This window comes from Peromyscus leucopus, chromosome 10 (genome assembly GCF_004664715.2).
Source record: "Peromyscus leucopus breed LL Stock chromosome 10, UCI_PerLeu_2.1, whole genome shotgun sequence".
In the NCBI taxonomy this organism is placed as follows: domain Eukaryota; kingdom Metazoa; phylum Chordata; class Mammalia; order Rodentia; family Cricetidae; genus Peromyscus; species Peromyscus leucopus.
In genome coordinates, this window is record NC_051071.1 from 57,941,891 (window position 1) to 57,955,518 (window position 13,628).

The 13,628-nt window shown below is 33.7% G+C and overlaps 1 protein-coding gene across 4 annotated transcripts in view; it reads right to left on the reverse strand.

The window, feature by feature from the left end:
• Positions 1 to 3,893: 3,893 nt before the first annotated feature.
• Positions 3,894 to 13,628, reverse strand: part of Gabra2 (gamma-aminobutyric acid type A receptor subunit alpha2) — a 138,175-nt gene continuing 128,440 nt past the window's right edge. For 3 of the 4 annotated variants that reach the window (XM_028862333.2, XM_028862400.2, XM_028862260.2), the window contains exons 10-11: positions 11,887 to 12,066; positions 3,894 to 5,474 (exon numbers count right to left, since the gene is read on the reverse strand). In XM_028862333.2, the coding sequence (XP_028718166.1) occupies positions 5,178 to 5,474; positions 11,887 to 12,066 (477 nt within the window). In that variant the 3' untranslated portion in view covers positions 3,894 to 5,177. The remainder of the gene's footprint in view (positions 5,475 to 11,886; positions 12,067 to 13,628) is intronic. The other variant, XM_028862468.2, reaches the window with a different exon arrangement.

The following is a 13,628-nucleotide window of genomic DNA, read 5'->3' on the forward strand; positions in this document are numbered from 1 at the left end:
GATATGCCATGCTTTGCTGATACCCATGGGAGGCCTGCCCCTTTCTGAATGGAAACAGAAGAGGAATGGATTGAGGGGGAGGGAAGGGAAAGGGAGGGGAGAAGGGAGGGAAAACTAAGGTTGGGCTGTAAAATAAATAAATACATTTAAAAAGAGAAATGTAAAAATAATTGTTGACTTAAAAAACCAAGTAGAAATACTGTGGGAACATATTTATACTTATAGAGAAGGGATGCTTTATTCTCTGAATCAAGCTCAATTCAAACTTCTATGTTTTGCTTCCTCTAGTGAAAAAAAACTATTCTGATAAATTAATTGCCAGTTCATTAGGAGCTAAATGTGATGATATATACATTAAAAAATAAATGTTTCAGATTTTATAAATTAATCTGAATTTTTCCAGATATGCTTTTATTCATACCCAGAACACCACCCAGTGCCCCCCACTACACACACACACACACACACACACAAAAAAAAAAAAAAAAAAAAAAAAAACATACCACAGACAAACCATACTATAGACACAGAAGGCTATACACAATATAACCTTGCTAAATATAATCCTCTGGAAATATTTCATGATATTATAATTTAAATGCAAAATAATTTTCTTTGAAATGGGGTAAAAATGTCCTATAAAAGATGTTCTCTATATAATCAAATAAATAGAATATTTCAGTTAATGATGATGGGATATACAGTGTCTAATTATGTACTTAGATTTAAGATTTTTTGTTTTTGAAGATATATTATTACTATTATATTTTTCCTACCCAAAGATGTCTTATGGGAACTTTATTAATTTTAATATTTAGTCATCATACATATAATGATATATTTATAACTTATTTCTATGTATAAATAAGTACATATACTTCTTTCCCTGTGTATGTGTATAAATTATCTGCCTTCTTAAGAGCTATAATGGAGAAATATTTTACTTATTTCAATTCGCAATATCCTCATTTTTCCCTGTGAAATGTATTTCTCACTTTGCTTTTGGGATTTGCTGAAAATATGAGCTGCTAAAACCTGAAGAAAACATTAATTAAATTCAATATAAATGCTAATAGTAATTTTAATAAGCACTTACTTTCATTTTAAGGCAAAATCCAATAGAGTACTATCTTGTAATTGTCTGGTCCACATGTCGGTAGTTGCTCTAGTGCGGCTCTCATGGTTCTAAACAAAGGTGACTGTGCCCCTCCTCATTTTTCATTGTATTCTTCTTTAACCTTTAAATTTCAGGTGAGACCGCTTCTGTGTAGAAATTAGTAACCAAACCTTGCACTCATTGTACTGCTATTAACCTTTGCAAATAGATCTGTTCTTCTTGTGTGAGACAGTAACAATAGAGTTCAGATTGTGTTATGAAATTCCTCAATAAAATACAGTTTACTGACTTTAAACAAAATCTTCAAGCTAATAAAAGGAAATGGAAAAGTATTAATAGGACCAATGATAAAGGAAAATAAATAGAATTTTGAGTTGGCAACCAGTTCTCTCATGACTCACTTGAAAGTTTTAACCATGCCAAATGAAAATAAATCTAATAATTGCTTCAAGGATATGTACATGTATAGGGATGTTTAAAATTTTTTAACAGGTATCACACATTTAGTGTTATGTCTCCAGATTTCAGTTAAGTAACAAATGTTTCTGTCTCACAGATCTGTGTCTGGGGCTCTGAAGTACACAAAAGCACATAGAACACAGCTGCCTAGGCATCATGACCGGGCAGAATAGAACAAGCTGCTTTCATTTTTTTTTTCATTGTAATGATGACAGGCCATCCCAAAGTACAATGGTAAATATCCATACAGCTTTGTTGTTTTCCCAAAATATCTGCACTGTAGAGATCCCATACAGTCTATTGTATCAGAATTCAGTTCCCTCAACCAAGAGTACAAACAAAAACACATAACTTGTGAAATGAGGAGAAAAGTTTCTCTCCATATAAGTATTAGACTGTATCTATATCTAACTGAAATATACTAGCCAAAGAAGTTGTAAGTGAAATAATATTTTTTTGTTAATTTTAACAAAATGTGGACTATTTAAGAGAATGTTTTAGAAATATTGTCGAAAAGTTCACTCATCCAGACTTGTGAGAATTTGCAATACATCCCTGAAAATATCTTGAACTATTGGGTTGCCAGCTTAAAAAAAAAAATCAATGGATATGGTCTATTTACCTTATTACCATATTTATTGTTAAAGAAAGTAGGAGAAAAAAGAAAACAGCCCACATTTTAGCATAGTAGGCACATAAATTCTCAGTATTAATTTAATTTACAGATTTATAGAAGTCTTTAGTTATTTATAAGGAAAAGAATACACTATCTTCACCTGGAGTCTGTGGCTGAAGTCCCAATGAAGTTTATACAGGACTGAGGGAGTGTTAAAACAGTAAGTAAAAGTAAGTGACAGCTGGAGAAGTCTCTATATAATGTGCTTACATCTCTCTATACAAGTACATTTTGCACACGCCATGACTGTCTAAGTCTTTATACAGCATTAGAGCATATTAACCAACCATTTGGTGAGTCAAAAAGCAAATATTAATATATGATATATCTCTTCTGAAAAGTGCTCTTACAGTGATAAATTTGTATGAGAATGTTATTAGAGTCAAATATGATTTTTTGTGGCTGAAATGAAAAAAATTCTAATTCTGTTATTTCAAGGAATCACAATAATGGTAAGTTTTTTACTCCATCTGAAAAAAAAAAAACTAGCAAAAGTTCTACCATCAACATAAGCACAGCAGAAAGATCTTTTCTGATTACTTGTGGAAAACTATTTGGAACTACTTTTACATTCGTACATATTTATAATAATGAAACATAATCAGAGAATAAAGGGGCATGGTATAAGTTTAATCTATTCATTTTCATTTTTTAATTATGTGGAATGAGGTATGTGCACACATATTTAAGGGTACCCATGGAGTCCTGCAAGGAGTGTCAAATCTGGAGCTGAGGTCACAGGCACTTGTGAGCCATTGTGTGGGTGCTGGGAACTGAAATCAAGTCTTCTGCAAGAGGAATATGTACTGATAACCTCTAGGCTCTCTTCAGCCACCCTAAATTTTTCTTAATGTATTGGCAACACACACCACAGAAAGCATCTTAACAACTTTTCTTCAAATATTACAGTCTTTCATATACAGCTGCAACTTTCCCTGTTTTTCTCGAGATTTTTCAATGTACATGTATTTAAGAAAACAGGTATCTTTTATTTCATTGTGTGGATGATATTCACACTTTAAAATTATTTAGATAATAAAGAAGATGTGACTGGAAGGGAATTAACAAAATACATTTATTGGCTCATGTAATAATTTTATTAAGGTTTATGAATTACTTTTCGTGAGGAAGTTTTTAATGTCAAGGCTGTCTTTATAGCAAATTCTGTTAATAAGATGCAGCTGTGACCCTGGTATTAATACAATCATGCAAAGCACATAGTAGAATCAACCACACTAGAAAAGAAAATCAAAAAGTTGAATGAGGCAAAAGAACAGCAGGTATATTTTTTTTTGAGTTTGCTTATTTCAGAAGATGCCCCTTTTATTGATTTTGTGAACAGACCTCTTTTGCACTATGTATACTCAAATACTGTACAAAATTGCAAGAAATGCCACTATTTGACTACTTAGTTTTCTACAAAAACATCATCATGAAGTTGCATTTAATTTTAAAAGTCAACTAATAACTGCTAATGTACGTGTCAGTCAAGGTAATTTGGTTTTGACAAAAACACACTGTTAACTTTAGCATGTTCCAGGGGAATAAATAATGTCTTTAAGTACTAAAAGAAAAAAAAATGAATTTTACCCATTAACAATCAGTAGTTATATAAAATTGAAAATCATGTTTTCTAATTTAGCTACATGGTGTGTGTGTGTGTGTGTGTGTGTGTGTGTGTGTGTGTGTGTGTGTGTGTGTATGTGACATAATCCATAATCTGTCAATGATATTTTAAAGTTGTGGTTTAAAAATGTTCAACTCTTACCAAAACCTCTTCTGGTATACAAAGCTGCTGTAAATTCGAGTCAATGAAATTTAAAGTTGCAATTTACAAAAGCAGATTTATATTAATTCTTACCTGAAAGAGCTGCTTTCCAGACAGAAAAATGTGCCAACTAACTGCCCTTTCCTTTATAATTAGTGGCTTCTGATTCCTGATGAGAAGAAGCCTTAAGGCAGAATTTGCAGTAAACAGGAAAGAAGAGAATCATATAAGTGCTCATCTGTACCTAGGACACCTATGAATTCTCATCGCTTGGAGTTTTTGGCACAGCTTTCTAGTCTGACATGAATGAACTTTGTTCCACTGCAGTCAAGATGGCTGCTTTCTTCCACTCTCCAGCACCAGAAAAAGTCAGCTGACAACATGTGCCTCGAAAACTAAGTCCATTTATCTTCATTTTTATACTGTTAGGTAGTTCCCAATGATTGTAGTGAGCTGTAAGATTCACTTACCACATTCAAATAAACTCTCAAGCTAAAAATAGAATGACCGTGACATTCCAATAGTTCTTAAATGTAAGCATAATCAACATCCTGTCATGGTGACTCATAGCTATTTGAGCTTGTCATGCTTGTAATATGTACATGGCTATAGATAGTCTACATAGTAATTAAAGGCTGTTTTCACATCTCTAGCTTCTCCATATGTGTGTCAAGCTTCCCATTACACTAGCAGGGCTTCTGAACTCTGCTGGAGGGAGCAGATTAGACTTTCAGATATTCAGATATGCAGAACTCATATTTGAGAAACAATGTTAAATTCTGATCATCCTTAGGTAACAGTAGACTTTTTTTAGTGTAATATCTAAATCAAAGGTTTTGCAAAGGGTGACAGAGGATTCTCAACTTTCATCATAATTAGAACACTAGGAAATAAATTCGTGATCTGAAATCCACTTTAAACTAGGTCCTCAGGTAAATCTTTTTAAAAGGCAATGGCTCTTGGCAAGGGATGTTTTCTGCCTGTATTTCCATGAGTTAGCAAATGCAGGTCCCCTTTAGAGGTCTACTGGTAAGCTCTACCACTATATACATACTGTACATATTGGGACATAAATTAGCAGTTATTAGTAAGACTGTACATAGCAAAATAAACCAAGTGTAATGTTGCTATAGCCAAAAGGTAACCAATGTCTAGACTCATGGACTGACCCCTAATACAGGCTCCCTGTTTAAATAGGTAGCCCAATAAACTAAATTAAATGTACCAAACAGAACTGGGAAAACTATTCTAGACATTCTGTCAATTTTGCTGACGCTGTTGAAGGTTTTCTTGGCTTCAGCTGGCTTGTTCTCTGGCTTCTTGTTGGGTTCTGGTGTCGTTGCACTTTTAGAGATGGTGGAGAGAACAGGATCTTTGGAAAGATTGGGGGCGTAGTTGGCAACAGCCACAGCATAGGCATTGTTCTGTATCATGACGGAACCTTTCTCTTTTTTCTATTGGAAAACACAAAAATTAATAGAGTGTGGGTTTATCATGCTTCTTAAAAATTTACAACATGTAGTTTAAATTCTAGAAAAAAAGAAAAGATACTAAAATATGCATCATTATTTGCAGAGAAGAGAAATTAGGAAAAGTAAATTGAACAGCCAGTAAATCCTAAAATCATTTAGTGAGAAAACTCATAGAGCACAATACAGGCACCATTTTCCCAGAGAACCAATTTTTGTTGTTTACATGGAAAATGAACAGTAGAAAATGCAATTATTAATAAAATTTTCACAAAAGTGTAATAATATTTTCACTCTTACAAGTCACTTACATATGGTTCTTTAATTAATGAGTGAAGAACTAAGTCAAATGGAAAGATTTTAAGGAAGAGTTATGATCATCGACAATGAATGACCTCAAATTTTTCCACGTAGCAGAACTCCAACTCACCTTATGGTAAACTTATAAGGCAATATTTTAAGACTGCAAAAAATTGTGACTTAATGGATATAGAAGTCTACAAATTGCTATTGTAATAAAAATATACGAATTCTATCTTTTCAGCTTCCCTAAACCCACCAACCTCTTTCTGTTTTTTTTTTTTGTTTGTTTTTGTTTTTTTGTTTTTTTTTTTTTTTTTTCCGAGACAGGGTTTCTTTATGTAGCTTTGGAGCCTTTCCTGGAACTCACTCTGTAGACCAGGCTGGCCTCGAACTCACAGAGATCTGCCTGGCTCTGTGTCCTGAGTCCTGGGATTAAAGGGGTGCACCACGACTGCCCCTTGATGAAGGATCCCCAGTTTCAGTATCAGTAGCTCTTGTCTCAATTACTATCACTTGCTCCAGACAATTCCCCTTTGTACTCTTCTGGTTTGGCCTAACCCTGTTCAGTCTTTAGCCACTATAGCTACAGGAAGAGCTTTAGGAAACAAATTAAGCCACACTATTCCTGTTCTTGAATCTCTCCAACAGTAGCTCATGGACCATGGAATACAAATAGCACTTTTAAACCATTCCTTCTTTGTGTTCACTACACATGAACCCCTGCAAAATAAATTTAGTTTTCCAAATATTTGCTTGCTAGAGTCCTTCTTTCTACTCACCCAATTTTTCACATGACTAGTTTCCTTTCATATTTTGCCCTGAATTTGAATATCATTTCCATGGAATGCCTTGCCTATACACTAACCCTAAAATAAGCTCCCCCCCCACACACACACTTTCACTCTCAGAGTACTTTAATTTGTGTCTATCATAACACTTATTGAAGTATATAAGCACTTTCTTAACCATGTGATTATTTTATTGAATATACTCTGAATTCACTGAAAGCTGATGATCTATGTCATATTGATCTTTGTAACCTCAGCACATGACATGAAACTTTTCCATAAATATCTTTCATGGGGTAGTTATAGCATGTGTGTGTGTGTGTGTGTGTGTGTGTGTGTGTGTGTGATAAATGGAACCTGAAAATACAAATACTATTTATCGGTTATTATATAATATAAATATATTGTGATTTATCTACATGCCAAAAAATGAGCCAGAAATGAGTTACATAAAAGGATAAAAGATATGAAGCAAGTTCTACTTTAGCCCCATGTTATTAGTTTAGAAATGAGGGCTAAAAGGAAGTTTTATGGTATGACAAAAACACCCATCTATGAAATGGTTGGGGGAAAAGTCACAGCAGTTAGAAGTGATAGCTTTCCAAATTCTGCAATGACTTTTTGTCTGAAATTTTTGTTGCGAGTATTTTTTCTATAAAATGCCCTAGTTGAGAATTATATCACTATGCCCACCTTCAAAAAGTATTCAACAATACAGGAAAAGCATGACAAATGGCTCTGATGTTGTTTAAAATATATCTAAAGTGCGCTAAAATGTATGACTGAGCTTAAAGAGCATGAGAACCTTGAGAAAAAGCATTTGGCCACTCTCTGTTCTGGCTTCCGGTTGGATAAAAGGGAGAGATAATGATAAAAACGCTACACTGACTCTCTGTGATAAACAGTTGAACTAACATGCGCCAATTCACATTATGAAATCATTTCCTCCAAGAGAAGTGGAGTGACATTTGTTACTTATAATAATCTAGACAATGGTCACTGGTAAAAGGCTACATAGCCTTTGATTATTATATAATGTATTATGTATTTGGAGAAGACTATAAAAACACTGAATGGAAAGACTCTAGAGTTTCATGGAAATAGGGCATTAAAGTTAAACTAGAAATTGTGGTATAAGAGTTAAGATAGTTAGCTTATGATATATTTTGTAGCAGTAAGATTACAAATTGAAATGATATTTTAAGTTTTACCAATGATTCTTCTCAATTTTAAGTATATAAAGTTATTAGTAAAATCAAGAAGGAATGAAAAATCATATAAAACATACATGTACATGAATGGCAAATAAACAAAACGCCTATGCCAGTGGTCACTACCCCAATAACAGTCTGGGTATTTGTGTGACTTTTTTATTGTTTGTTTTGTCATAATACTGCAGACTCCTTTAAGAAAAAGAAAAAAAGAGTAGCATTTCTAAAATGGGTTTGAAATTTTTATTGTCTCAACTGTAAAAGAAAAAAGTGAATCTTAGTTTTCATATATATATAAAACTTTTATATATATAGTAGGGCTTTAATAACTAAAGATAAATGCACAAATCTAGAGAAGGGCTAAGCATGAAACAAATGGCTGACTTGCCATCAAAACACTCTTTTGGAAGTTAAAAACTATACCATTTTCATATCAGCAGCAAGGAAAGTCTAACAGTCATACACCCTAGCTCTTGGCATGTGAACTCTAACAAGTTCACTGGATAATGTATAAAACCTCCATATGGTGTTCGGTCTCCTCTAATCCTAGCCACAGCATGCACAGCTTTGCTGGCTCATGATATATCTTGTTTAAAGAGAATGTTGTTCTTCTCAGTGAAGTTGAAAATAATGACGATTCTAAATAATTCCAAATGCTCTTCTTTGTTTAAAATTAAATATACACAGAGAAATATGTTATTGAGTTGATAGCAAACTTACAACATGAAGATGCGTTAGTGAAATTCGAGTGTCACGGACTAGAACTCCTCCCTGATGACTAGCTTTCATAGTGATGGAAGATGCTAAGCATCCCAGTGCAGAAGAAATGACATGATGTGTCTCACCCAGCATGGCCCCTATGTACTACAACACTAACTTCTCAGACAAGATGATATAAGGGTAACTAGATACTTTCTGATAGGGTCTGAAACCTGCAACACAAGAGGGGATCCAGGCTTGGTATTTAAATTGGGGTTGGCAGGTGAAGAACTCATGGTCCTAGGAGGAGGCTACTACCTTTACTTAGATCAATGATTATACTGTCAAACTGACTTCCAAATATACATGTTGATGCCCATAATTGTGTACTGCTCTCAACATTAGAGTTATTACTTTTTGTAGTGGGCAGTGATCAATCCAGAGACACACAGTTGATCAAAATGCTGAGGATAAATGAACATGAGTGCTGACCCATGATTGGGACATCTGTATCAATCCCCTCTTCTAAGGCTTGGGTAATAAATATCACATTAGAGGAGGAAATATAATGTAAGAGCAATTGGAAGGGAGGTATCCTGTGAAGTGCTGATTTAAAGACAAGGCGTAGCTTTGCACTGTGAGCTCAGGTTCCCTGCAGAAGGTTCGTACATAATCAAGAAAATCAAAATTCCAGCACAGATGGGGAAAGGGCTCATGAGACTCAGATTCTAGCTGAGGAGCTACTCTGGGTGATGGTCCTTGGGGAAGGGAGATCTATGTCTCCTTGAGAGTGTGGTCACTGGTAGCTTGCTCATGCTGTAGTGTTTACCGTCATACACATACACATAGGGCAGCAACAATTAGACACAGGATATAAACAACATAAAATTTGAGTGACATCCAGTTCAGAGGGAATGTGGGGGTATTTCTACTGGAAATTGGAGGGAGAGAAGGGATGGGTATGATCAAATACATATTATAATGTGTGTCCTTTTCAAATAATTAACAAAAACACTATAAAATTATTTTGGAAGTACAATATATAATGTATACTACATTTACCATTCTCTTTTCATTATTTTTAAGAAATAAAATAATTATATATATAAATATATATATTATGTATATATATATATATATATATTACCTTGCATGGTTCAATATTGACTTCTATTAACAAGAATAGAGCTGAGATAAACATTATTATAAGGAGATATTTGAATATTATTCAGGCTGTGAATCAAGATAGACCACAATGGAATATTTCTGTATTTCAGGATATATTGACATCTCTTAGCTGTATTTACTTTTGTGTTTAATTCTTGGCTTATACCTACATACACACTTGAAGAGAAATTATCAAATAAAACTTGTTGTGCTAACTGTACTAAAAAGAACTCATTGCCATGAAGGCATTCTGTGATATTTCTGTATTGTTTTGAATCTTGAAAAAAAACTAGAAAATTTGTCATTCTTCCTACTACTTATTTCCCTATAGGCTAACTTAACATGTTTTTTCAATATTCAGGCATGGAGTAAGTCATTCTCTGTCACTTGGAGAGCTATAGCAGCAAACAGAGTGATACAAATCCAGGCTAAATACCAGAAGCAAACTTCTAAAAATGTAACATTACAATTAAAAATGGACTCATCTAGAAAGAGAATCATGGAAACAAAGGCAAGTAAACAGTGTAATATTTTACTAATTTAAAGAAATTATTGGTACCTATACCTATATATACATATATAGGACCAATAAGAAGAAATCCTCTCTACAGCACTCAACCCATCTATTTCACCATATTTTTGTTTTTGTCTTTTCGTAATTAAAACAGAAATCATTCAAAAATAAGCTCAGCTTAAAAGTCTCCATTTGCTGTTCATGTACACTCCTTAGCCTGTGAATGGTGCCACATTTCAGTCATGATCTCATAATTAACATGTATTGGTCCTGAAGTCTGATACACTGGAGTTTGTACCATTGTTACATTAGTAGTGACTAAGCTTTGAATCACACTCAGTGAGGCATCACTTCCTACTGTTTGCCTTAAGTGGCCTTGCCATGTCTTACCATAGCCTTATGATACTAGTTGCTGTAATAACACATACATGTTCTTTTTCCATTGTTTTTCATTTAACTGTAAGCAGATTGAAAACAGAATGTCCTGCAGGGATCCTACCATAGTTGCTGGCCCAAAGCTGACTCAGAAATGCTTTTCAAGATGGAAGGATTCTATTAAAAAACAAGTTTAAATAATTCTTTAAATGTAAGGTAAAGTAATCTGCTTTATAAGACAAAAGAAATACTTTGTTAGATAGGAATAAAAGCAACAGCATATTCACAATTCTACTACATTATTATCTCAATGGACACAATTTCACAATGTAGAGCTGTGGAAGACTAGGCATTGAACAAGTAACATCAACTTATATGTGGTGCTGGGCAAGATGTGTTTGGGTGGTATAAAAAGTAATAATGGGTCCGGGGTGGTGCTTTTGATCAGTGAACAAATAGTACATTTTTATATAGCTTTTGGTAAAAACAATAATCTATCACATTGTTATACAGTGTATTGATAGCTCAGTTGTCAGTGAAGTAAAATGAAACAAAACAAGAATGTAACAAAGCTCATCACTGTGGGGAATGGACAGAAACTCTCCTATATACCTGTTGTTGGTTTGCTCCTGCCACAGTGAATGGTCACACACTCATGTGCAAATAGGCAGCACTAATTGGATGCAAGTGATAATTAATAGCAAAATTAAGCAAAGAGAGAACACGAATCTAGGAGAAAGACAGGGTAGGTATACTGAAGGAGTAGGAGGGAGATGGTGATCAATAGATAAGATCAATTTATGTGCAAGGAACTTTCAAATAATAAAAATATTAGTAAAAATGTATTTTATAAGACTCAACATATTTTGATTTTGTTACATTATTGGGAATTGTTGATACATATTTAAACTGTCAGATCTAGAAGAATTTTGATTGCTGAATCCAAAGGTTTTTACATAATTGTTTTATATACTTGACGTCCTTTATGGGGCAGAGAAGTAACATACTGGCAAATTTAAAAAATCATCTACCTAAATATGGGCGTCAATCAGATGTGTCATATGAATGAATATAACTATTGTGGTTGCAGAAATTGGCCCTTACAGTAGGCATGTGAGAACTCCTATCAAATAGTCAATGTAACAGGCCCTGGAGGAAAAACCAAGGTTTCTATAGGCAAATATATGCTCTTTTTACCATGCCATGTGGTCATTTTACAGTTTTTTTTTCTTTAATGACTATTGGAAAGTCCAGTACTTGCAGAACAGCAACATGCTCCCTGGCCAGATAATACTACCATTAACTGACTAACCATCCTGACTGAGAAAAATTATACTTACAGAAGAGTGTGTGAAGGTTAAACAGTCCATCCGCTTCTGTAAGTACTCTAAAGGCTTTGCTTGGCTTAAACTGGACCATGAGAAAGCTATATACTTGGACCATATTAGTTTAGCTCCTTGAAGAATTGCCTTCACTGAGTTGTGTGTGAATATAATGCCTTCAGCTTTTATTGAAGGGGACTACAAGAAACATTAATATGAAATTCATTACAGCATTTATTGTGAAAAAATGACATCACTTGATATAGTACCCAGCTCACCCTAACATAATAGCAACGGAAATTTTTTTCTTTATGAAAATTTACTTTTTCTCTTTTTTTAATTCAAAACATAGTGCCCCAAACAGATCTAGAAATTTGCTGAATAATAACTTTAGAATGTTAAGTATAACTACGACTGTGAATTGTTGTTAGTGAGCCAGCTATAACAGGATACTTGAACCTAATTTTCTTCTGTTCTTATTTCCTACTTCTACTTTATAATTTTAATATAATTATAATTTGATTACATAGCTTTTTAATAAGTTACCTGAAATTATTTTGGAATAAGACAATGTCAAAACTGCAAACAAGGGACTGGAGAGATGACTCAGCAATTAAGAGCACTGGCTGCTGTTTCAGAAGACATGGGTTCAATTCCCAGCACCCATGTTGTAGCTCACAACCATCTGTAACTCCAGTTCTAGGAGATCTGATGCCTTCTTCTGGCCTCCATGGGCACCAGGCACCCTTGGCACACAGACATACATGTAGACAAAACATCCATACACAAAATAAGATAAAAATTTAAATTTATAAATGAAAATAAATGAATAAATACACTTTAAAATGTGGTGTTATCTACAAATTAATAGAATGAATCAAAGAACAATGGTCTATTCCATAAGTTTGGGTATTATATCTTTATAGCTGTATTTTGTGTGATTTATTATCTTGTGTATTCTCTGATTTTTTTTTTGGCCAGTTTGAGCTTAGTTTATACGTTTATAAGTGAAAAACAATTCAGGGAATTGAATTAAAGCTAACAATGCTTGAAAAGAGACCTAAGGTCAATTATGTGCTAGACAGTATGCTAGGTGACAAAAGACACAATAGTTAATAAGACAAACCATAATTCTCCCATTTTCTAATCTAGTAGTAAAAATAATTATTTATAATAAAACTATAATTTAGGGAAACTGATAGAAATCAAATTACTGCCTAGTACTCTGGAAAATCAGAGGGGTTAAATTTATTTATGAAAGTCTGCAAGACTTCATTTTCATCAATTTGGAGTCAAGGAAAGAAAGAGGATATTACACCAAGAAGATGCAGCATGGTAAATACTGGAGACATGACAACCCATAAGATTTTGAGGGAAATGACTGTGAGTTATAACAGGTTAAAGCTAAATATGCGCACCAACCCTGGATAGCGTGTACTTCAGATTCAACACTTGTAAAATGTGTGTCCATAACCAAATCATTTTACTAAAATAACCCTCAGCCCTAAACTAAAGACATTTACAGGCTTGTAAGAATAAATGCACAATACTTTTAGAAAATTCTACCTATCATTCATCATGTAAGGAAACCACATATTTCGACCATATTAGCCTTGAATTACTATCTTAGGTAACTCATCATAGAGCTGAAAAGTTAAATGATTTGTATTGTGTTTTAGGTAACTTTAAGAGGTCAATGTGTGTTAAAGAAAAACTTGATTAAAGGAAGGAAGCAGTAAATAATTTGTAAAATAATAGTG